This window comes from Tachysurus fulvidraco, chromosome 13, assembly GCF_022655615.1.
Source record: "Tachysurus fulvidraco isolate hzauxx_2018 chromosome 13, HZAU_PFXX_2.0, whole genome shotgun sequence".
In the NCBI taxonomy this organism is placed as follows: domain Eukaryota; kingdom Metazoa; phylum Chordata; class Actinopteri; order Siluriformes; family Bagridae; genus Tachysurus; species Tachysurus fulvidraco.
The window spans coordinates 20,554,406-20,581,337 of NC_062530.1; the positions used below are offsets into that span (position 1 = coordinate 20,554,406).

Consider the following 26,932-nt stretch of genomic DNA (forward strand, 5'->3'; position numbering starts at 1 on the left):
TTTTTTTTACCTGTATATTTCTACATATACAGTTGCTGACCCTAATTATTACGTCTTAAATCAAACACCTCTGAATAAAGAAGCCGAACGTGAAGACTAAAATAAAACGATTTTGAATGTCAGGTATGTAAATGAATTCGAATAAGATTTTAGTAATATTTCCAAGTCTGATTTCAGTAGAGTTCAGGATTAAGAATCTATTTAGAGGATTTTAGTGTTTAAATCGTCTCCATTTCCGCTTGCAGTTCGAGTCAGTTTATCGTGCTGTGAGGCACGGTGCAATAACGAACACAGCTTTGCATTTGAAACATATTCACAGACAGTTTATTCTGATTGAAATGATATCACATCGTAGCTGACTTATTTTCCTGTTCAAGGTCTTGTATTGTCATTACAACAGCCACAGAGCAGCAGCAGCAGCGACCCAGCTGTAAAAGCAGTTAAAACACAGACAGGAGGAAAATAAAGGCAGCAGTTCGAACTCCAGGAATTATGGGAAATTTATGTACATGACTGCACCCAGGAGGGGACTGCAATGGTAGACCTCCCATTCATCACCACATTAAGACTCAGTCACAATTCAAAATGAGAGAAAGCGTTTTTTTTTGTTTTTTTTTTTTATAGAAATTGCAGAAAAAAATGAACGAGTTAGAGGGCTAGTGACAGGAGACAAACCAATGAAAGCATTGAGTGACAACAGAAAGACTTGACCCTACTTTTTTATATATATATATAAAAAAAAAAATGAAACATGAAACTTTTTTTTTGTATGTGTCCAACAACCAAATGGTTGGGAAACTCATCACGATATGTAGATCTCGCTCACTCAGCTGTGGTCCACTTTACACAGCAGAACCTTTCCGGCAGATTTTTGTATTTACTGAGCCGATTCACTGGATTCTAACCATTACATTGTTCAGTTCACGCACTCATACAGCGTATTTGCTTCTCAGTTATAATGGCAACTAATTATATTTCCGCTGCATATAGCACTCTGTTGAAGTTCTTGGTCTGTAATAACACTCACACACACTTCTTCCTGTCGCTGATCTGGTTTAAGCAAATCGAAATGAAATTACAAAATGAAAACATCTGCTATTGCAACATGTACATGCAGCAAAATGAAATAATAATAATAATAATAATAATAATAATAATAATAATAATTAAAAAAAATTCAAAACCATTTCATTGCAACAAAATATGGACTAAAGTGACAAAAACAATTAAAAGTTTTTTTTGTCTTTTTAAAGATTATAACAGTGCACTTGGTCTGGGAGGAAATAAACAGAATAAAAGCTGATCTCACACACACACACACACACACACACACACACACACACACACACACACACACACACACACACACACACACACACACACACACACACACACACACACACACACACACACACACACACACACACACACACACACACACACACACACACACACACCCTGAAAACAATAGGCAACAGCAGTCTCTCAAATAAGATGAAAGAAAGAAACGACTAAAGCATCATAAGACAGACAGAGAGTGGATGAGGGAAATTATATACACGTGTATGTACATTATACATGATGCAACCACGCAGCGTCTCTTTCAGGACCTGAGATGGTAGAACACGATGGACCTCTGTGCCGCTACCATCCACCATACACACACATTGTTAAACTCTCAGTGCACGGCATCAATCTCCGCTCTCGCTTTAAAGCTCCTGCACAGTTCAGGTTCCTCCACTGGACCAATCAGAACAATGACAAAATAGACCGTCCAATCAGAGCTTGGACCAAGCGGACCGGAGTAGCTAATCAGAGCTTGATGTGTCTGTGCTAAAATAGATGTGTCAGCTAGAGAAGAGTAGAGTAGAGCCAAGCAGTCTGATGTCTGATGCAGTTTCTGAGGATGCTGGAGTCCAGATCTAGTATTGGGTTTATAGAAGAGAGTCCGTTTAGGTTGCCAACTATAACCAGCTGGTCTGCCACCTAGGGGAACGTTTGCATATTCGATATGAATGTTTACAAAAGAGATTTTGTTGCACAAACCAACAACATGCTCTGTGATCTCTTCAAACGTTTACCTGACTCGGCAACCAGTAACAGTAAAACCTTTGGAGAATGTTAAGTGGCAAAAATAAAGAACAGGAATAACATTTGTCTGTTTTACAAATTATGGCTTGGTGTTTGATTTCTTATAAATGTGCATGACGTATCGTATAGGAGGTCATGTGTGATAATCCTGCATTGTAAAACAAGCGCTATAGGAAATCAAACATTTCACTGAAGTTGATGAAATTTTACTGAGATATTTACACAGATTGCATCCAGCGATCATGACGTTGCCACTTCTTAAGTGGTGCACTCTTCATAGAAAATGTCCTGTAGGCACCATCTTGGCTGATTTGATTTAACAAACTGGACTGAAAATAATTGTCAAGGAAAGTTGGATTGTGAGGAAAAGCTAGGGCCCAAACAGAGGGGGCTTCGTAAATATTGAGAAGTCCCATACTACCTTCCAAAGCGACCGCTGACTTAAATACGGCTGCAAGAACAAACTTTGTACTTTGTACGACGACACCAGAGAAATGAACGAACAAAACAAAGTGGAAAAAAAAGATAAAATTCTTCCGTCTAGTAGGTTGTACAACCAAGCTCCTGAAATTGTTAAAATGTCAAAAGGGAATATAGAGATCGATATATATATTTTACACTGTATAAACACACAATTTATGAAAGCGGAGATGTGTGGAAAAATATGTTCATTCAAGTTGATAAAAATTTTCGAGAGAGAAGAAGAGACAAAGAGAGAGAGAAAGAGAGACAAAGAGAGAGAGAGAGAGAAAAAGAGACGGAGACATAGAGGGAGAGAGAGGAGAGAGGTTAAAATGAGTGTATACAGTAGTGGACACTCAGGCTACCTCCTTTCTACATCAGAGGCAACAGCGTCAAGTTGTGATGAAGGATAGAAAAATGGCAGAATCAGAACCAAGGGGACCCGGCACAAAGGGACAGCCTTTTCTCCCCCCGCGGGGAGGTGACATCAAAACTATACTGGAATGTGGCTCTCGCCAGTCAGGGTTCACCTCCGGGGAAATGTCTCCCTAGGGAGAGAGGGGGGGGGGGGGGGGATAAAGAGAAAGGGGCAAAGGCAGGAGAGTCGGCTTCTGAGCTATTAAGTCTCTGCTCTGGGGAAGAGAAAACGGGTGGTGTTTTGGTCAGACACACTTTTAAAAGAGAAGCAGCTGACTGGGTAGCCTTCAAAAGACAGGGTGGGGTGGGGCGGGGGTGGTGGTGGTGCGAGAGAATAAATCGGAAAAGACTGTCGAAAAAGAGAGAAAGATCTAAAGTCTTCATATGTGATATAAATAGAATGGGCCTCCTTTCCATTTAATGATGTCACTATAAATATTCTTGCGCTTTTTAATGTGGCTACAAAGAAAGTTCTTTCTGCGTTTTGATGATGACGGTGAACTGCACAAATGCTGGGCTCGTGTCAACAGAAGGTCCTCGGTGTTGAATAATGTTCCTATAAAGACAGTCCTGGTCTGCAAGTTAGTGACTGCGATGATGTTAAAAGGCTTGGTGTCTTGATGATGCCAGCGAATCCTTACGCTTCCATGATGCCAGAGCTTCCTTGAGAATCGGGGTGGGGAAGGGTGGTGGCGTGGGGACGTGGATTAGGTTTACCAGGCCTCTGTGTAGCGGACATCCACCTCCTTCAGGTTGGGGAGCTTGGCCTGTTCGGTAGAGGAGAGATAAGGGTGAAGATGACACTTTTCCGAGGACTTTCTAGAAGAATTCATTGCATTTTCAGAGGGTTAATATGGTACCTTTAGGTCCTCGTAGGTGTCTGCGGTGAGTTTAGTGCTGTTCATATTCAAACTGCACAGGCTCTTCATTGCTGTTCGGTAAGAAACATGTTAGGTTTATTTTACTTCCACATCAGACCTCCAAATTAGACACAAAAATCCGCAAAAAACAATCCACACAAACCCATTGGAACTAATTTAGTTAATGGGCATTATTTAAATGTACACAATATATTTTTTTGTCCTAAAGCCATAAAGCTTTTTATGCTTGAACTTTCCAAACTGACTTGATTTAGACTCCTTGATTTATCTAACAGGCCAATAACTAGAAGGACTCCACATATACAATATCTCTGAAAATAACAAGATGTGATTTCCACTGCTGTAACTAAATTAAAACATGGGTCACTTCACCATGTTTCCTTATTTGGAATTCACTAAAATGTTGATGGAGTTGGATGGAAACACCACGCACGGAGAAGTCGCCTACACGGACACATGACATTTATGGATGTTCGGACGCCTTAGAATTTTCAGAAACATTCACCAGGTATAATAGTGCTTTTATTGAGTTACTAAAATCCTTTGGAAGTTTAATGACTGCACATGCATCTAAATATTACTTAGCTGACAACAAGCGTTCACAGTTTATTATTAATTTCATGTAATAACTGAAACTCATTTCATGTAATAACTGGGTTCTGGTTTCCACATAAGAATATTTTTACGTTATCCGCTCAATACACCGGCACAAGCTTTCTGTTCCTTATATATGCGCACTACACAGGGTGTAAAATAACTCTCATCTAAAACATATTGCAGCATCATTTTAACGCACGTGAATTCAAAGAGAATTCAATACGGTATCGTTTCGGACACCGCCCGGAAATGATCGTTTAGGGTAGACGATAAATTTAAGTGTAGACAGTAAATGGCATTAGGTGACTAAAATATGGATATTTGCCTCATCAATTTTGGAATAATAATTGCACGGTGGAAAAAGCAACAGTCCTGGAATGTGTGGAATGCTGTCGAATCTCTTAAGAATAGGAATGTGATATTTAACCTTGTGGAGAAATCTGTTTGGTCTCTATGAGGAAAACTGTATTTATATTAAATAATAAAACTGCATTTTATTAGAAAAACTTCAAAAGGAAACCGAAGGTTTGCTATTGGTTACTGTGGTTAAGGTTCAATTTGCATATAGGCATACCATTAATAAGCGGATGTCAGTAAAAGATCTGTACAAACATAATGAGACAATGGTGTGTGTGTGTGTGTGTACTCACAGCTGAGGGCTAGCAGACCAGCATCAGTGACTGGTGTCTCACACAGGTTGAGGACCTGCAGGCAGGCCAGGTGCTCTGAAAGCAGTCGCAGCCCAGCGTCTCCAAACTAACAGTTCAAATTTAGTTGATCAATTATTAGAGCACAGATAAATAAATCAATTTAAGACAAATACAGGTGAGCTAATAACTAGAGCCCCTTTCAAACGCTATCTGTAATAAAGTATTTGGATAGCGACCTCGTGCTAAAATTCATTTAACTGGCGATGTCTACGAATGTCAGGACAAATGAGCTTACAAATCAAAACTATTACTGCTAATATGTTTCTGTTTCTTTAAAATATCAGAAGTACACAAAGTGATGCTTTATACTTTGTAAGCTGTTATTACAATCACATTTGATCTGCTTGCAGGATCGGTTTAATACACAGTACATTTAACAGTGGACGCTGAGACAAATCGGCTGAATGTAGCTCTTAATGAGTAAGCAAGATGTAACTGGGCAAGAATAACGTCCTGAGAAGACAAGAGGAAGAAACTTTGAGAGGAACTTGACGCGTCTTCTGGGTGACACCCACAGCTGCACAGTGGAAAAGTACTCAGGCTCACACTCTCATGACTGATTTTTCTGCTCTTTATTCCGATAACGGGATCCGAAAGACAAGAAGTGCTGCTACGACTCATCCGACTGACATTTTGAATCGTTCGAAGGATCTGTCATATAATTGTTGGAAATAATATAATATCTGTACCGGCACTGAGGTTTTTTAAATGAATATATTCTCAGGAGCGAAAAGAGAAAACATGGTTGCTTATAAACACGGGAATTAGAGCAACTATCCGTGCAATACGGAAACGCAGTCAGAAAAAATAAGGCTTTAGACTGACTAGCTTAACCAGTGTGACAGAATGGTTTATTTACTAAACAGGCTTTTGGTTATTTTATCTGAACACACAGTTTTTACCTGAGTGGACCAAAGGTTGAGCTGTTTGAGGGAGGGCAACTTAATGAGCTGCTCGGCGCAGGCACTGGTGACGTTGGTGAAGGCCAGACTCAGGTTTTCCAGGTTCCCAAAGGAGCCAGAGCTCAGCAGGCGGGCGAGATCAGCGTCCTGCACAACAGCACAGTCAGATGCGACGTGAGTGGGACTGCTGATTGCCATTCGATATTCATGTGTGTCATATTAATACATCAAAACTATTCGGCCATTAAAAATGTCAAATTACATGCAAAAAAAAAATCTGAATTTAATCTGTACCACTTGCGTTACTGAATTCTATCATAACACCCAAAATGATATTTTGTTGGAAATCACTAGAAGTAGTTTCATGCTCAAGGGGATGTGAATGAATTAACTGATACACAGAAATAAAATTTTTTTATTACAAATAAAACACTAACCGTGGACTTGGATGGAAGAGTGAGTCGAGTGGGCCCTCCTTTTCTTTGCTATAAAAGTAAAAGGGAAATAAAAGGAGACATGTCAGGCTTTGTGAATTTTCTGTGTCACCAGCAGGTGGTGTGTGTGAGATCAGAATGTGGGACATTTAAATGGGTCACTGAAAGGTCTGGAAATGAGAGCGCTGCACTAACCCAACCATAGCAATATGTGACTTTGCATATTCCCCGGAAACCGAGCCATGACCAGACTGTGATGTGCTGTGATAATAATGGTTTCTGCAAAACCTTCATGTGTCTGCGTATGTGTACACACCAGCTCTTTAAGCTCTCTCTGCCTGTCACACAGCTGCTCGTACATGCGCAGGCCGACCTGCGTGCTCTCCAGGGTAGAGATGATCTGTAGCTGAGTGTCCTTATTCTCTATAATGTTATATTCCAGCATCAGGCACAGGATCTGTTCCACACATAGAAACATGCATATGAGGACTCGCTGTACATTTGAACACAGTTTCAAATTTTTCTTTTTGCTCCAAGCGTGAACACAGGCACACGGATATACACCTCCACCATGGTCTGGTTCCCTCGCAGTGCCAGCAACATGCAGGGTCCCAGTTTGTTTTCTGCCAGAGATAGAAGGAATTTCTTCGTCTTGTAGCAAGAACCCATGAGGATGTGAACCTGCGATGGCATCAAGGTGTCAGCTATTAACACAGATGTACTGCAAACGCAACAGATGAGAGTATCTCTCTCTCTCTCTCTCTCTCTCTCAGACCCTCATACACACACAGAGTACACATATACACACCATGCTTGCAAACAGCTCTCCGTCATCATCACAGGCTACACCTCCTGGACTGTAGAGCTGAAACCAGCCGTCTTTTCCAGAACGCACACTGAGTAAACAGGAGTGCACCTGTAAAACGCACAGACCTTTAGTATCGTAGATGCGGGCTACCGGATTAACTGTACCTCTGTTTTAAAAAAAAATACGCTTCCGAGAAAATAATAGATAATGAAAGGATTACACCAGCATTAAAACGGGACGTGTCCGGCATTTTAGGAGGCCGGTAAACTTACCTCCTGTCTGGGGTCCTCGGCAAACCTCTGAATAACATATTTCAGCTCTCTGCAAAGACGTTAGGCTTGTGTGATACACAGATAATTTGATATGCAGACAGTTTCTAGTCTCTGCCATAATATCCAGTAATATTTACTCTGATTAAATGTTTTGTACAGGTGGTTTGAGCTTGGACATGAACTAGTTATCACTCCATACGCTTGCAAAAATAATGAATAAAGAATATATATATGTGTGTGTAACAGCAGTAACATTACGATCTCTAATCATCTTATACGTGTATATTTGAATTTTTAAAAGGTCTATTACGTTGATTCTAACTATGTGAGCAATTTAACAAAGACTATTATTTAACTTTATCTTCCAGGCCCCACCTAAAACTAAAGCTAACATGCTTTATTACTGATGTAACACACTTTACATACTACTGATGTCACTTACTTTGTAAATTTGGCATGAGCAAGGGCCCTGAGAGAGAGAGAAAGAAAAACACATAACAGTCAATCTGTGAGCATATCCATGCATGCATGCATGCGTGAGTGTGTGTGTGTGTGTGTGCTTGCACGTTTCATGTTTTTGCCGTGAGCTCTGGGATGTCTGCCTGTTGTTGCCTTTTTCTTAATGAGGTCTGAAGGCTCAGATTAACATGTAAGCGCAGGTGAGCTCCCCACCTGTGTCATCAGCAGGGCTCTGTACGAGACACATAATGAGTCCCCAGACAACATGGCCAATTACACTGAGCTCTCAGGTGCTGTGGGCTCCGTAGGCCCAGCACACAGTGTCCCCCTGCAGAGCCCAGTTACGGCTCAGCAACGTCATAGACTCCCTGACTCCTTGACCCCGATGAGACCCGCTGTACCCAACAATAAACACACCTCCGGATGCAGGCATTGAAAAGAAATGAAATATTCTCTAGTACTTCAATGAATCTAGAGTGGAGGGATAATAAAGGAAATAGAAAAGGTTGAGGGTTAGGAGGGAAAAGGAAAAAAAAAAAAGGGAGAGCACTTACTCTTTGGGGAATGGGATGGGCTGCAGCAGGCTAGCGAGCGCTGGTCTCCAGTCGTCATAGTCTGAGCTGTAGAGAACAGGCCAGGGGAAGCACCAGATTAGTGTTTGACGTAGGAAAATAAAGAAAGGAGGAAATCAAAGTCTTATGTGTGTTATGGGATCAGGATGTAAAAATTAAAGAGACGAATCCTGGGCAGTGGTGCTGGGACTCAAACACTGCCAGGCTGCAGGATCAGGTTGTTAATATGTTCCACATTTTTGCCCAGTTATTTAACCGAAAACCGCCGTTACAAGCAGGCTTCAGGTTTCTCGTCCACTTGTGTGGAAAAACTATTTCGTACAGCATGCTTAAATTCCTGCCATACAATGAGTTTACTTTGTAATGCATGCTTTCACATATGTGCACATGCTTACCCCTCAACACACACGATTACAGACACGCAGAATTCAGAAGCCAGAGCTCAAACACTTACAGCATCTTCAGGATGAGTGCAAAGCAGGCCAGCACTCGGTCAGCCTGGGCTGGGAGCTGAATGGACAGAGCGCTGACGGCTGGGCTCACCAGCAAGCACTCGATAAGGCTGGGCTCACTGTCACCCCCTGCGGGCACCTTACGCAGCGCAGTGTTGGCAGTGTTGTTGTTGCGCTCCAGTTCCACCAGGATCTCGCTGGAGTTGACGATGGAGGGAGGAGGGGGTGAAAGGGCTGTCGGAGGATCGGGACGCATCAACCGTAGGGGCATCGGGGGCTTCCGCTCGGTCTGTTGTTGGCAACCGTTCCTTATCTCCTTTAGACTAGGAGAGTTATCACGACTAAGAGGAAGGCAGCGAGAAAACAAAGTGGAAAATAACAGAGATGACGCTACAAGTCTCGATTCACATGACGTAACATACAAAAAAACACAAATTGTATTGAGTTTTACAAAGCCTCAACCCACAACAATAACTGCAGGCACGCTTTCAGCTGAGTAATCTAGAGCCTTGCTTTAAATGCACTTTGGTATAAAGAACTGCATGCAACATTTATATCTGTAATGTATTAGGGCTTCCTAAACACTTCTACATATCTAAAAACAAACAAAGACCGTCAAATACACAGTAGAAAATGGAAACTCTTCAAAGAGGCAAATTAGGCAAAGGAGGTAAGGGAACACAAAGGTGCGAGTTGGGACATCTTTTTCCCCCCATGGGACGGAAAGGTGACTAATAGTCCATGGAAAATCTGAGCATAATACAAGGCATGCCTAAGAGGGCCTAAGGACTCAGAGAGATGATGTAATTATGAAAGGCAAGACTGAAAATAACACACACAATCTACACACAGATATAGACAGGACTGAAACATAACAAGCGACTATGCGTTAAACACGCCAGATTTTAGTGCAGTGTAAAACACAGACCTACAAAGGAGTTGGACATTTTCAGGGAAACGTTCAGAGTTCAGCTCATTCAAGACTAACCTGTTAATAAACTCCTCATAGCAAGAGTAAATAGCAGCTAGGCACACTGCCACCAGGTTGGGGAGAACCCGAGGGTGAGGACACTGTCCAGTGGGGCCATGCATGCTGAAAAAACACACACACAGCAATTTCTTTCTTTCTTTCTTTCTTTTTTTTACATCTCACACAGTTAATCCAGTCGTATAAAGGTAAGGTCCAGGACATGACCACACCCAGCACTGAACCGGCCATCGATATGACACCTAACAGGGCGTGCAGGAGTGTGTAAACATACATGTGATAGGAAAGTCTCCATGTGTACGGACCAAAATTATTGGCACCCTTTTACAAACATAAATATTGCATCATGGATAGAGATGTAAGAAGAAGATGCATCATTCCTTTTAATAAACACAAAACAGGCCTGATTGGGAATTATGGTATTTTTCTGACATCTATATTTTAAACGTGGAGGTTAATAACTAGCAAAGCTTCTCTGCTGAAAGCTCTTTCGCTTTCCCCACAGCAATGATAAAGGATGCTTTATCATCATTAAGCAGTTTGTTATGAAATACCAATCATTTGGATGTTCAGAGCAAAAAAAAAAAAGTTCTGGCAGTGATTTGTGTAAGAGGAAAGAAAGCTGATTAATTCATAGTGCATGTTTATTTAATACAATCATTTTTGCAGACATTCACAAGTAACAATACTGACCTGTGAATAAACTTCTTGACTACCTCCATGCCTGCGTTAAGTTCATTCAGAGCCAGAATATACTCCTGAGTAAAGAGACGCAGCCTGGGACACTTCCCAAAGTCCTGGAGAGACAAAAACAGTTACTAAATCAAACAGCAGCGGTCTGCGTGCACATGTAAGTGCTCTGGCCGTCACACTCGCACTCACCATGTTGTGTTTGAGAATTCTTTGGACCACTGGAGTGAACACTTCAATGACCACCATGGAGCGTGGACGTTCGCGACAGTGCTGTGGAAAGAAACGGTACTGAATGCTGAGAGCAACTTAGCTGACACTAACCATCCACTGCACACTCATGCTGTACTTGTGATTCACAGTGTAGTCACCAATGAGTGAAACTTTCACACATAAGCTAGCCAAATAACTTCCTCAGAACCAAGTATGTGTGCTGTCAATCAGCTGTTTCAGTGTTTCCTGCCCTGGTTAGTGGTTGTAGCGGTGAACCCGGATGTTACCTTGCAGAAGAATTCACACAGGTCAGGGGGAGGGTGGTTATTTTCCAGCAAGGGAGCAATTGCCTACAGGGAGATAAGAGCAGTATTATTGAGAGCACACACACACGTACACACACACACCATTATACAGCATCTAATAAAGAATGTTCTTAATGCGGTTACAGCTCATTTAAAGTCACATTTTATTTAAAGCTCGTTTCACGTGGGTTTAAGGCACAATAACTCCTCTGTTGGATTTAATCCCAAGACGACTCCGTACTACGTTTACAGTTCAAAAACATCCCAGTTCTAAGAGCAGAGACTAAATATAACTCAGCAAACCCACTCACCACAATGATGCTCTCATGGTCCTGGGCACTGAGGTTGGTGTTCTGAGAAGGAAGTGACATGAACAGATTACTCAGAATCCTCTGGCCTTTCACTTCCCTCTTACAGCCTTGGAGCACTCAACAAGCCTCGTTTCCAAACAAATTAAATATCCTGCACTATCGTATTGTGTTGTATAAAATGTACAAAAAGAAATAAATTATTAAAATCACATAAGTACCAACATGACTAACAGAAAATTCCTAGCAGGCAGGAAGAAAGAAAAAACAAGACCAAAAAAAAAAAAAAAACCTTGTGTATGTTTTGGTGAGCGATCCAAAACGCACCAAAAGAGAAAAAAAAAAACCTGTGGAAATGTGGAAAGGATTTATGATCAACTAAGTTGTATAGGCTTATGTAATACCAGGTTTACAATACAGAAGGTGTTTAAAAAACAAACACGATGCAGTCATTTTCTACGTGTTGCACACAACGACAATTAAAAAATAAAAAGAAATTGTTTTGAGATTATTATTATTATCTTTTTTATTATTATTATCTTTTTTCTAGGATCGAATATACGGCAACACAAACTACTCTGTATATGAGAAAAAAACACAAGAGTAGAAAGAAGAAGATGAAGCCAAAAGACATTAAAAACGTGACTTACTGCAGCATTTATTGAAAATTAAAACTTGATTCCAGTTCACTGATTTTAACTTCCATCACTTAAGATCTAACATGACTTATCGTGGAGCACATATCTGGTTTCTGGTAGGTTTGATTTTGGAGATGATGTTAACAGAGGTCACAGTCAAGCACTAACGTGTTTAACAGTGTGTTCTTAAACGACGATGTTCTGTGTAAAAATACCTTCTCGTGTGTGTGTGTGTGTGTGTGTGTGTGTGTTACCTCAGCGAGAAGGGTGGAGATGATGTGAAGCGGGGCTTGATGGATAGATTCGTCCTGCAGTGGAGAGGTAAGCGCCATGTCCACCAGAGCTCGGATTTCCTTCAGGACGACGTCCCAGCGGCTAGGATTGTTCAGCACCTTGCGGTACTTGTAAATCTTTTTCTGTTGATGGGATGAAAAGGGGTTGGAATTTTACACATATTAACATTGCGCTTCATGTAGACTCATTTTTAAGTTTATCAATACAGTAGTATTAGAACCCCTCATGAGCAAAATAAAAGAGATGCTAAATATAATTTTATAGCGTTATTTTAACTCTGTATATTTTTCTTTAAACTGAAAATGCTTTCTTAAGCACGGCTTGACCCCAAATATGGATATTTATCGAGGCATCCCTGGAGACAACAGGCGGATTGAGCCCGGATGACTCTCCGTGTGGAATATTTCAAGTTAAGCTTGCCAAAGTATGACTATGTGTTGGCATTAATTGTAAATATTCTTCAAACATTTTGCTATGTATAGATTTTAAGGATCAATTATGAAAACACCAAGCGCACACACGTTGTGTCTATAATATCCACCAACAAAGCTGAGGTTTATGGGATGTTAAGCAAAGTGTTAATGCATGATGTTTGTTTCAAGCCTGCATAAATACTTAATATCGGTAACCTTACCTTCCATTGTAGAGAGTGAAACCACTGGTCCCGTAGATAGCTGTTGGCAGCCTGGCGCACACACACACACACACACACACACACACACACACACACACACACACACACACACATTTGTATACGAGTGTGAGTGTCATGGAATTGTTTAGATGCAAGTCTTTCAGTGAGCAGAATGTGAATATAAACAGCTTTCTTTTTTTTCCCCAACTGAAAATAAAGAAATGAAACATCTGGAATAGAACTAAAGTCTAAAACGCAGCTTTTTTTCTGGTTATATTTCGACACCGTACTAAAATACAGAGAACGTATGCAGGTGCTGTGAAATACAAAACGTAGTCCTGAGGAGTTTCTTGGCTGGAGAAAGCCGTACCTGCAGGAGGACGGTCCCACCGGGGACGCTGAGCTGGACACAGTATTTGGGGGCATTGTCCCAAGACAACAGCTGCAGGTCCTCTATAGTGCTGTAGGACAGAGCCGCCTCCATGTAACCTGTGGGCTAGAGAGACGCCAGAGGGGGGAAAAGAAAAAAAAAAAACACATTTCAAAAATCCTGCAAATTCATACAACACAGTGAAGCAGGTGCACTACGTTATAACACACTTTATTATTTACTTCAAATGACATTTAAAGCAAATTCATCTTCCTTTATAATTAAATAGAAATAAGCCCTTACCGGAGGGAACATTTTAAATGCTAAAGACACTAAAATATGAAATAAGCTCACAAACGGTGCAGTTTTGTTATACTGAAGTGTTATAATCCAAATAATAGGAGACGTTTTCAGGCTTATTTTGCTTTGGCCAGCAATCTCTACTTGAGTCGATCACAAAGTGAGCACACGGGTTTACAGAGATGGTACGGTACAGAAGTGTACAGAAACAGAAGAGATCTGAATAAATGGCTAGATCTTAAACATCTTTCATTGCTGACACTCCGGTCACCCATTCCAAACATCTCCTTTGTGCTACGTGTTTGTTTCACTTTATCTGGCACGTTGTCTAATCTCAGGATGACTGTAAAAAGTTTTTGTTCTCGTTTTGCATCATCCAGGCCGCCGCATCTCGTTTTTTTCAGCTTCACTAGCTCCTGCCTGTAGTGCTTGTGGTCACATGGCTTCAAATGTCAACAGGCTGTTCCCGGTCTCCATCTCTCTACAACAGAACACTGAAGCTCTTCCTTTATTAGCCTCCCTCCCACCTCTATAGCTCGGCTACAGGCTCTTCCGTTATTAAACCCGGCCTCCCCCTGATGTTGAACAAACAAGGCTATTACTTGATTTGCACTGCCCTCCCTAAAGACTCACTAAACTGCAGTTCCTGTATTTGTGTCAGCCACCCAGTTCAACATAGCAAACAATCTGTTCCTTTCTTTGACTCATTCTGCATCTCTCTCCCTCTCTCGCTCCCTGTGTGTGTGTTTCGAACAAATATACGATTCCTCCCTCTATTTCTCTCCTTTCCTAACAGAAATTAACTCTTTTACAGGTCTTTTTACAGGTCTTCTTCCAGATGATCGAGCAAGCGACTGTTGTTTCTGCCCGGCCTCCTCCCGCTTTGCTGGGGTTAAACGTGCACCTCTGACACGTGTGTGTGTGAGAACAACAGAGAAGAAGAGGAAAAAAAAATTCAATTGCAGAAGCAGAATGTTCTTTGAAAAAAAAAAAGGGGAAATAAAACGTCAATACATGAACATGGGAGTGAGTGTACAGCACGGCTCTGAACCTCTTGGCCAGGTTGTCATAGTGACAGTATCCTGAGCGGCAGCTCGCCGTGGTAACTCTGCTTTAGCTCTCACTTCGATCTGTGGCCATCTCCCTCTCTTACTGCACTCTCCTCCTCCTCCTCCTCCTCCTGAAGCTCCTTGTATCCCTCTGGTTCATCATATTCAGCCTCGTATTCATGCTGCAATTCTTCCTTAAAGAGGAGCTGAACAGCTCTTGTCGTCACACTGCCATGTTGCCATGGAAACAAAGATGAAAAAGGGACATATGTTTTTTTTTTGTTGTTGTTGTTACCAGGGAGATCCAGATGGAAAAAGATGTTGGAGTAGGGATTGAACGTCGGTATATTCGGTTCCGTTCCGTTGGAAATGATGGACAGCTTTAGATTTGCTTTCTGTTGCAAATTTCCTATATTATATATGAAAATATCCACAAGTTCAATATACGTAAGCAGACGCACTCGAGCGAATATCATGAAAGCGCTACGCTGTTTTCCAAAGAATTTCTCATCTCATATATATTAGGAACTGCATCCAGGACCTTGATGAAAGATAAAGTACACAAGCAGCTCCAAACAGTATGAGTCAACAGCGCAACACACTTTTACACTGAAATGATGTAAATGCAAATGAAATGCAAATCTGACGATGCAGAATTACTGCCAGACGAGACTCTTCTGTCAAAAGGTTGTCTCGCCACTGAACAGGGCTCTGAATTAACTTACTCGGATTAGCTGACGTCTGGCATCTGATGCACACCTAAAGTAAAGCGCGGAGGCCAGCGGAGGCAAAGTACACGCCATAATGAGCAGGAATGGTGAGAGGGGGCCGTAGTGAGAGCGAGCAGGTTCAATAAAACCTGATGTTGCAGGCGAACCTTTGAGGGCCATAAAATAAAAAAAAAAACCTCTGTACACTTAAAGAGAAGTAGAAACATAGGGCAACAGAGTCATTACGTGCCTAGATGTGATGCATGTACCACCTGCAAAAAAAGTTGTGCATAAAACCTATCATAGCTGATGCTGAGCGTTTAAGCTGGAAGTTTGTGGTTGTTGAAAAACGGCATGTTTTTGTTTCGGTACAGGTCAAAGCGAATACTAGATCGCTGCGTTTCAATCTTGTAACCGTTTATACATCAGAATTCCATTCGAGTAACCTTTAGAACCCCTGGCAACAAACCTTCTTAGTGCCGTAGATCGATCATCTGGTAAAAGTTTAACGACAACTTAATGACAACCCAACGATGCTACAAATGTCTGTCTGATCAGAAGTGTGTGCAGGAGTATCAGACTGAGTAAGGATTGAAAAAGGTGCCTCCCCGGCAATGTAAACAACTTCGGAGAAATGCTAGTGGCAGCACTTTGCTTGCAGCTCAGTTTTACACACAGATGGGAGACGCTGTTAGGTGTGATGGCGTGTGCATGTTAGTAAATACATCGAACGGTAAAATCGGCTAACAATGTGGTTTGTGGGCAACTTCCGCTTTCCAGCAGATTTAAAAAGCAACATCAATCAGTGGTGCTCATGCCACGACTACAGAAACGCATTTATTTATTTATTTATTTATTTTTGCTAGTTTCGGTTGGAGAATTTGAGACTAGTAGAAATAGATTCGATAGGAATGACGTCTCTGCTTATGTCATTTCCTTTAAACCCCGACCACAAAAACCCGAAGTGCTGACTTAGAGCATCTGCTTGTTGTCTTCATCTAATTTGTCTTGATAGTTTGAGCTCCATCTGATACAACCGAAATAATCGTGATCGACGGCTTAGTGGCAGCAGAAAGGAGAAACCTGGGCGTCAAATGAGCGAAGATTTGAGCTGCTGAAGAAAAAAATAGAATAAAAAAAAAAATTAAGAAAACTCGTATTCAGTGTAAATTCATACTATAAGCTATAGATGATGACATATTATTTACATTCTATTTTCAATATTTTTTATATTTGTTGTCTTAATAACAATAATACAAAATATAGATATTTTAGATGCTGTTAGCTATTTTTTTTTATTTATTTTTTTTACAGATTCCGAATCGACCGAATGCATTCCGGTGTGAACAAAAGAGTTGAAACGGAACAGGAGACGCTCACGACATTCACGATACCTGATAATCAGCTCCACTAGCAGGTCATAAACATTTTAATAGAATGGGGAAAGAATAAATCCATCCGTGTGTTATCTCAAACACGACCTGTTTGCTTAACGCCGGTGTTAGAAAGCCTAATCCTCACAGTGCACACTAAACAGAGCTCTTTCTGAACGCTAGCAGGACGAACGCTAACGTTACAAAACTGAAAAGAACGCCGGCATTTAAAAAGTTGTTTTTCCTCTAAATATATAATGAAATCTTTAAGTGTGCTGTATGTAAGTACAAACCTTCATTTCTGGATGTTTTTCTGTCATTAACTAAACAAACTCATTCAATTTGTATTCACTCAGAACTGAATTTTTATCATCATGTACACGTGTATATATGAAACTCTATTCCACAGCAGACTTTGCTTTGTTTGTCGTGCAGATTCGAGAGACTTGCAGTCACTGAACAGGAGGCTTGATTTATGCTTGATGGATGCACCGAGGTTCGAGGGCTGGTGCGGTTCAAACGACAGACGACGTGGCCGAGAGATCCGATCTGCTACATAATTTGTGCGACACGTTTTGCATTTCAGGGGCCGTGCGAACTTTCTGTTGTCGGCGTAAGACGAAACGCAAATCAGACTGAATCTTTTTCTACAGAATTCTAGGGATAAATAACATTTTAAAACAAAAACCACATGACCGTGTTCATCGATGTAGCTTCTCCTTTACATCTTTCATCGCTTGACATTATTCTTTTTTTTTTTTTTGCACTGAAGTAAAAACTGGTCTTTTGCTTAATTCAACTATAGTTGTTGACAATAACTAAATAAAAAAACCCTAAAGCTGTATAGCTGTGAGCTACAGAGTCATCAGCATCGATCACCTTCATGTACACGGATCCATCGGCTCACCGATCTGAGATCTGAGCTCAGCTCTGTTTAGAAGCAGAACTACTTCGAGGCAAACTGAAGAATAGATTAGGCAACAGTCCAGGTCTTGTGCATTTAGTGAATTGTACAGGTTCAAGATACACAAGCTTATTCTTAATTTAACGGTGAGAAACAACAGAAAAGTTCGATACACGATCGTCAGGGCGCTTCACGTGAATAACCGAGTGGGTATGAAACAAATCTCACATTTTCGGCTTTTGGATAAATATTTCAAATTGGAAGCAAAGCTTTGTGCGCTCACTCGAAAGTAAACGACTGGGGCAAATGACGACTACGACTTAAAGTAAAGATAAAAACAGAGATGGAAAACCACTTCAGGAGGGAAATATGCTACAGAGACTAAAGCCTGAGACAATTGAACATTTAACATAAATAACAATTGAAAACATTCATGGACATCACTGTGTGAACTCGTGTCCTGATGTCTTGCTGATCAAAAAAAAAAAAAAAAACAACAACAACAAAAACCCAACTGTAATGATCAGGACTGGGAGTGAAAAAAAAAACCCAGAAAGACTCAGTCCTACAGACCAAAATATGACACAAAGCATCTTGTGTGTTCAGCCCTAACCTCCATTCTGAAGACGAATAAGTCTCTAAAACGGCCTCCAATGTTTACGTGTGATAAACATGACAGGGGTCCAGAAGTAAAGTGAAATAGTTACTGATGGAGTCAAGATATCCTGTCCTGTTTGACCCTGGTATAAATCTGAATAAAGCAACAAAAAAAAAACTGACTTCCTTCCTCAGTTCCTCAAAAATGAGCTCATTTTTGCGAGCGTGTCTTCCTGATTTCAGGAACATAACTCCATCCATATACTGATAAATGATCGGTTCAAATGTTTCAATCTAAATAATTCACATATGTGAATCCCATAACCTCTAAATAAAGAGCTTCAAAGTTACAACACAATTTTTTTTGCAAACAATACACTTGTTCGCAGCAGACTGTGTATTATTTCCTCCAGGTTTCTGCTCTCGTCCTTCTCTAAGCCCTAAGATCCACCCCGGAACCTTCTCCCCTCGTACTAAACTCTAAACGAGGACACAGTGCGTGGTTTAGACGTGATAACGTGACATAGACGCAACTAAAATCATACATCTCAAATGGTGATCAAGTCACATTCTAATGACAAACTGTGTATTAAATTCACGCAGATTTTCCCCAGTTTATCACAAACGTTTTGTTACTGTGTGTGATTTCTCACATGTTCATCACAGCCTGCAATCCTGCGAACCCTGAACAGGACTAACGTGTAATCTCGGCGTGGATCAGATGAGGCACAGTTTCGGTCCAGACCTTTCACAGATCATGTGTCTAAGGTAAAAAAACTGTAGAGAACAAAAGTGTGTGGGGGTTTTAGTCTGATCGTCCGACACGAGGTGGGGGGAAGCTGCCGTTCGTCTGTGTTAGCAAATGCACGTGCATGATTTCCATCTTCCTGTTGTAGAAAATAAAAGTATTGCGCAATTTCTAAGAAGGTGTGCAGAGAAATTGCAGACATATATGTGCGCTGTTCTTTACAAAAGTTGTGCATTTCCACTTGCACCAGCATTTTTAAACCAGTTTAACTGCTTACTGTCACTGTTACTTAAAATCGCCATTGATTTATCATTAACATTAAAATTTTTTACCGAGTCAGTATTTGGAAAAAAAAAGATCAGAAAAGATTGACAGAATAGGATTAAATGTGCCTTTATTATTATTATTTTTTTTTTTTTAACAAAAGCCTGCATTATAATATTTATATAACTGTTATGTAACGTCAGGGAAGTCAAACAGTGTCAGATTTTATTTCCTGTTTCTAAACAAAACATTCTCCATGCATACCAACATACAAGACCTTATTATTTAACAAGAGCATCAAGACAGGACCTTATTTCTGAAAATAAACAACTACTAATGTGCGGTAAGAGGAAAGGGGCGGAGCTTCCAGCGGTGACAGACAGAGACAGCTAGCACTGCATTCAACACACACTGGAGCAGGTGACTGTTACGGTCACCTCAGATATATAAACTGTAGACTGAAACACATGCTATATACATATTTGTGAGTTTTGCTACTTTAACGCTAGTCAACAGGCTTCTTACAGCAGCTAGAGTGATTTTAATGACATCAAATCAATCAAATATTACAGATTTACCACGATAAGGGCGGTTTAAGGACAATTCGTTTTACACACAGACACCTCGATCAAAACAAGACTCAAACTACTTTTGACAATATAAATGAGACAATTTTACTTTATAACACAATGTCAGATATTTTCATTAAGATCCTTAATTACATCCTCAAAGAAAGAAAGAAAGAAAGAAAGAAAGAAAGAAAGAAAGAAAGAAAGAAAGAAAGAAAGCAAGCTAATGTCAGCTATAGAGTTAAAAAATACTCTAATGACGAGAAAAACATCAACACCACCACGGTTTGAGCATCAGGAGACAATCAGCACATTAAATCCACATGACTCGTCCTCTTAAAAACAGGAACAACACAGAGAAACACCACCTTTATAAAGAAATAAACGTATCACAATAACGCTTATTAACAGTTAGAAACCGACGTTAAAACTTATGTATGGATGGTTTCAAATTGTACAATTTGTCCATGATTACTTAATACTTTCAGGGTTAAATAACGTGTGTATAGATGTTAAAGGTGTTAGCAAAGTTAGTGTTAGTAACACAGATCGTGTACAGTGTGATGCATTACGGTCTGTTTAATGGATTAATGTGCTGATGTTCCATCTAGATGGATAACTAGCCTTACTGTGCTTGACTAGAACTTAAACTAAATGTACGGTTTAAACAGATCCATACACATGATTCCTGTAATTATGTTTCTCCCCAAATGTAAGCAAAATTCTGAGGAGAAAAAGTAAAGCCTGCAAAAGAAGAAAATACAAACTATTCTTTTTCCAAGTCCTGTAATTATGTGAATTACTGAGGAGGCGCAATGAGCTAAACGTCATGAGATACAGGAACACACACACACACACACACACACACGAGCACACATATACACAGACACACACATACATACACACACAGACACACACACAGACACTAACCAATTTTATTTTTATAATATTAAGCATATTCGTAAATCCAGACACTACCGTACATAAAACATATAGATGAAAAAGCCAGTTCTAACAGTTCACTCAAATTCACTCCATTTTCACTAAACACTCACGTCCTAATAGTCAGTTTACAAAACAAATGAAAATAACCGAATGTCTGTCAGCAGTCCATGAGAAACGCCTGGGCTTTGACACAAAGTATATGGCTACTGGTTAACAGTCAGAAATGCTAACTCAACCCTCATTACTCTGAAACTAATGATTGTTCCACATACGGAGTAAATAAATCGTTATTAACTCCACAAACAAACGTCTTATGTAGAATTATTGACATCTAGTGTAACTTCTTATGTACTTACTATGCTCTTATATACAGTGATGAACTAAAAGCCACATTTCAGGAAATGCAGAGCTGAATACTCGAGCCAGAAGTAGTGAACCATTGCAAAACATTTATGTGATGGATTGGTTTTTTGGATTGGATTGGATTGGATTGGATTGGGGGGGGGAATGAATCTCTAAAATAAAAAAATATATTTAAAAACAACAAAAAAACAACAAAAAAAAACGGGTCACAGAGCACTGTTTCAACACTACAGCCACTCCGATATCAAACGCTTCTAATATCAATAAACACCAGCTTAAATATCGAAATTTCTGCCCGGATTTATTTGGCAGACAAACATTTGGTGCTGCGCTGGGGAAAAGTAAGGGGGGAATAAATAAATAAAATAATAAATTCATTTTTTCCCCATGAATATACTGTGTGTGTTGTTGATTCCCTGGAGATGCTAATCTGATGACGTGGACATTCAGGCTGGGTGATGTGACCGTATAACTCGTATATTGTGTTTATACACATATTGTCCTTATACACAACTTCTCCTGCCGTGAAAGAAATTCCAGCTGCTCTCATATGATGGAGCGTGAGGAAGCTGAGGTAGTCCATGTGCCACATGATCAGCTGAGTCTTCTTTATTAATGCTTTTACTTTCTGTTCCCGGACCAACTGCACACCACAGACTGAACGTATGGGTTTAGAGATCACAGAGTGGACAAACCAAACTGTAGGTCTAATTAAATGGCTTTAAGTTTATACACTTTTGCCAGTCTACTGCAGAGAAATGAAATGAATTCAAACCAGATGTGATGATGAGCTTTATTCGGTCCCTGCGCATTGCAGTTTTCTTTCATTATTATTATTGATGAAGCTAAAAAAAAAATGTTTGATTCTGCTGCAGATTTTTTTTTTGTGCTGCAACTTCCTGAGTGTTTTGTGCTTTTTCTTGTGGAAAGCTACTTAAATTAATGAAATTGCCAGCACAGGATTCTTCTTTTGTTCCGTTACCCGTAAAAACGCATATGTTATTAGTTATTATAATAGCTGTACTCTTGTTTGACGCAGGTTTGACGCAGGTGAACCGAAGTGATCTTTGGCTGAATAGGTGTTTGGATGATGTCACACGACACATCTTGAACCTGGTCTGCATAAAATCTGCTGCGATTTTAGAGAAAAATCGCAAGCTCCTTCTCCAACACGTCACAGACTTTGCTTGATTTTTATTTATTTATTTTTTTTTCCCGCTCTACTAAAATGACATTCGCTTCATCGTATTACCTGATGTGGTTTTTGGGTTTGGAATTTGTTCACTTACAGATTCTCAATGTCATGGTTCCTCTTTTTCTTCTGTACACGCAGTGCTTCAGGTGCGTGTTCACGGTCATGTGGTGCTACGGCTACGCTCGGTGCTCACAGTGAATACGAGGGAGGGGGATGAGAAAACTTTGCATCCTGTAAGGTTTACTGATTTATTCTGCAGATCAGACAACGAACCTAAAGGCGCCGTGAAACAACTGCGATTTTAAATGTGATGTTTAGACCACAAGTAATTCCATAATGGAAAGGTCACTCATACGTTACGTTCGATGAGAAATTCAGACAAAATGTACTTCATTGGTATGTAAAAAATATAGTGAACTGAAACGGTCGTGAGCATTCCATTCATGTCAGCTAACCGTGGCAAAAAAAAACAAAAAAACAAAAGCTAACATAGGCCAAAGTGGGAATATAAAAAACAGTTCACATGGATGTGTGCCAGTGTTTGAGAATGTCCTCCTAATGGATCTGTGCTGAACAAAAGAGTCGCTTCATCTCCTCTGTCTCAACCAGAACACATATTTGGATTATTACCAAGATGCTGTACGGGTTTTGGACAACAAGACATATATAAATGTGTGTGTGTGTGTGTGTGTGTGTGTGTGTGTGTACTGATTAAAGGACATTTCTGGGCAGCTGAGTTTTCAGATTGTTGATTAGAGATGATGATGTCTGTGGCAATGCAAGTGGCAGGTTTAACATCAGTGTCTTCCCTTTACTGTGGCATTTTTCTGCATTTGGTGTTATATTCTGATCGGATCCTTCTGAAAACTCTTCCGTCCGTGACAGAACGGCTTCAGGCGAGCACCTCAGGAGGAAAAGCTTTTAAGAGTCTTTTTGAAGAAAGGCTGACAGAAAGTGTGTATGTTGGCATTACGCAAATATCATGTAGGTTCGCTGTGCCTGAGGAAAACGGTGAGTCATGTCTTTCATATCTTCAGTGAGATCAGGTTTCAAAAGAAGACACAGCATTTACCAAGAAAAAGCTTTAAAGGGCACAAACTTTATTTGGTTTTGTTTTTTTCCTGCATCTGGTGGAAACGGAGATGGATGAAAGGACTTTTAAAGCAGAATGCTACATTTTGTTAGATGTAGCAACACACACACACACACACACACACACACACACACACACACACACACACACACACACACACACACACACACACACATACTGTACATGCACACGCACACATGCACACACACGCCTGACATGTAAAACAACCGTTATAGGAAAAAATATAGTTGCATCACTCAGAAGAGCACAAGTTCAGAGGTTTAATGCTTAAAACAAATGCTCTTAAATTACAAACATTGCAGACGCCAAGTTAAACATCTTAACCTTCGCCAAAAGAAAACATTAGCCACAGTCAACTACCCTTCTATTAGCTATGGCCAACTGAACACAGGTCACCTGCTAAACAGCTATTAGCTTAGAGAAGAGAAAACAGAGCAATCAGCTGACTTACTGCCAAAAAGCTCCCTGCTATATGGTATACGAATTAAAGCCAGTTACATGCAAACCAGCCGACAGATTTAAGGCCAAAGTTATACCAGACCAACTTGGAGCAATCTTTCAAGCACATGAATAAAAAATATATATATCTAGGAACTAAATATAGTCGCTCAACAAGACCCAAAAACCATCCATGGGAAAAGTGCTGATATTACGCCTACGTGGAAACATTGGTTATTAACATGGTTATTTTGAACCGTTTCAGCAGATAGCATGACCACATCGAAAAAGATTTTATTCTGATAAAAAAAACACAACACACCACCACCTCATTTCTCTACAAGCGCATCGACTGCCTTTTGTACACTGCCTGTACTGCGTCTGTCTGACGTGTTTCGACTGGACGGTATCTCCGATAGATTTACCCTGAACCGTGAGTCACTGATTTGACAATGGCACAATACGAAACAAGGGAGCGAGATAAAAAAAAAACATGTGACATCACAAAGATACTGACTTAAAAATAAATAAAGGTCTGGTCTTTAATGATTGCTGATGCTGGCTGACTAAACTTGGGTGCACCGCGCGGCACCACACTCGGTCTAAACCGGCTTAAATTCAATTGAAATCCATTGTAAACATCTATTTTTGTTGTCACTATAATAGTAGAAGAAGATCCACATGACTCATAGGACTAAACTACCAGTGTAGGATCGGCTGTCATGTCTGTTTACATTATTACATTTTTATTCCAGCTCATAAAATAAGTAAACATGAACAAACCAGTCTGGGTTTGTTTTCCCAGAATCTGATTCATTTTTAACCCAACATGGTATGACTACACATCCTAGTAGGCCCCAATCATTAGCAAATCTAATCAACACAGAAAATATGGGGCTTTTTTTTTAGCAAAATTATTATATGCATGGAAACTAAATTGGCCTCAAAATCGTTTGACTTCCATTAGAGGCTATGATTTCGGCACCGATGGTAAAGATATTTTTAAAAACATTTCTGCGGTCATTAGGCCCTGACCAGAAAAAAAAAAAAAGACAAACAATCAACCAGCAGCTTCTTGGTTTTCATTAACGGTCAAGGTGTTCTGGTGTTTCGAAAAGGTTAACAAAGCTCTTTATTAAGAGATCTAGGTGTTCCGGTGTAGGATAAGGATTAGTGATGCTCTTTGCTCATGATGACTATAAAAGAAAAGCATTATTACTAATGGTTTTATTAATTAAGATATCCAGATGGAATTAATTAGCCAAGCTCTGTTCTAATGATGGAGATGTTCAGAGGATCTCATGGATGGCTTGCAAGTAGATGTAGGATGAGAAAAGGTGTAAATGCAAACCTGAAGACATAGCCATAGTTTAGCCATCATATCAGCTCAAAATCAGAATGTGAGCAATGAGGAACAAGGACAAGGCGTCTGAATTACGTGGCGTTTCTGTAGCGTGTTTTTCTAAAGCAAAACGATATGGATCAGAGAGCCACAATGCTCTTCGACATCTTGTTTCTGAAACAGAGTAGCTGCTGTAACAGTGGTTCAACATGGCTATCACGAAGGGGGAGGTGTGTGAGTGTGTGTGTGAGTGAGTGAGAGAATGAATGTGTGTGTGTGTGTGAGAGAGAGAGTGTGTGTGTGAGAGAGAGTGTGTGTTCAGGACCTTACCGTGGCAGAGACGATGCTGCTGTCGGTCAGAGTGAGGTGGTGCGGTTCCCATCGCCGCAGGAACTTGGAGGTGAGGATTTTGCTGAGGAAAGTGCGCGGGTGTTTCACAGCGCACACCTGGATGTCCCCCTCGTGCAGGAGTTTATAGCGCATACCTCCACCACCACCACCACCACCACCTCCGCTGCAGTGAAGCGCGCTCCGGCGGCACGTCCCCGCGCCCACCTTACTGTTATTATTATTACCCTCCGGCTCCAGTAACGGCTTGCTCTCCTCACACTGATACGTCTGGTTATTGTGCAGCTCGTTGCCCAGGCCGCTGCCGTTAAAATCCATGTCGAGCTGGACGTTCAGTTCACACGTAAAAATATTCACAGGCTTTTTACTTTGACAAAGAGGAGGAGAGGAGAGAGAGGGAGGGACACACACACAGAGAGAGACACACAGATAGAGAGATAGACACACACACACACAGAGACACACACACACAGAGAGACACAGAGAGATAGACACACACCCACAGACAGAGAGAGACACACACACAGACAGAGAGACACACACACAGACAGAGAGAGACACACACACAGACAGAGAGAGACACACACACACACAGACAGAGAGACACACACACACACAGACAGAGAGACACACACACAGAGACAGAGAGAGAGAGCTACCGAGACTCGATCTCGGTTGTTTTATTAGCACCGAGGGCGGAAACCCCACACGCCATTGACGAATCCCTCCGAAAGCCTTATAGCTGAAGTGTGAGATGTTATAATCACCAGTCCGTGTGTTTGTTTTGGGGCAATATTTTGTTTCTCGCTGCCTTTATTCTCTCTGAAACGTGTTTCCTGAAGCTACAGCGCTCCCTCCTCCTCCTCCTCCTCCTCTGACGAAGCTATTCAATATGTTCGGGCCATTATCCATTTCCAGTCTGTCTCTGTCCACCACAGCATATTCCTCTGAGGTATTCCAACAGGACGCACCGTTTAACGTCGAGCTAAAACACAATCCAAAGCGCGACAGGTAAAATCTCCTCTGGTTTTGTTTTTAAACGCTTGTAGACTCGGTTCCTCTTTCTCTCTTTTTCTCCCCCTCTCTAGCTCGGTGAAGGAACCAAGCATCCTACTGATTGGTCCAAGACAGGTCACATGACTTCAAAGTGACGTCAATGGGGAGGCGAGCGGATGC

General features: G+C 40.7%; 1 protein-coding gene across 1 annotated transcript; it reads right to left on the reverse strand.

Annotated features, from left to right (window-relative positions):
- Positions 1-295: 295 nt before the first annotated feature.
- LOC113652641 (c-Maf inducing protein) lies at positions 296-26,868 on the reverse strand. The gene is made up of 21 exons (XM_027161846.2): positions 25,739-26,868; positions 13,498-13,623; positions 13,128-13,178; positions 12,454-12,615; positions 11,565-11,606; positions 11,236-11,298; positions 10,928-11,008; positions 10,739-10,842; positions 10,046-10,150; positions 9,060-9,398; positions 8,588-8,653; positions 8,017-8,043; positions 7,575-7,623; positions 7,303-7,410; positions 7,059-7,175; positions 6,811-6,951; positions 6,498-6,545; positions 6,061-6,207; positions 5,099-5,204; positions 3,831-3,901; positions 296-3,737 (listed from the first exon to the last, which is right to left on the reverse strand). Exons 1-21 carry the CDS (start codon positions 26,072-26,074, stop codon positions 3,684-3,686), a joined length of 2,343 nt encoding a protein of 780 aa, XP_027017647.2. The 5' UTR covers positions 26,075-26,868; the 3' UTR covers positions 296-3,683.
- Between the last annotated feature and the right edge of the window lie 64 nt (positions 26,869-26,932).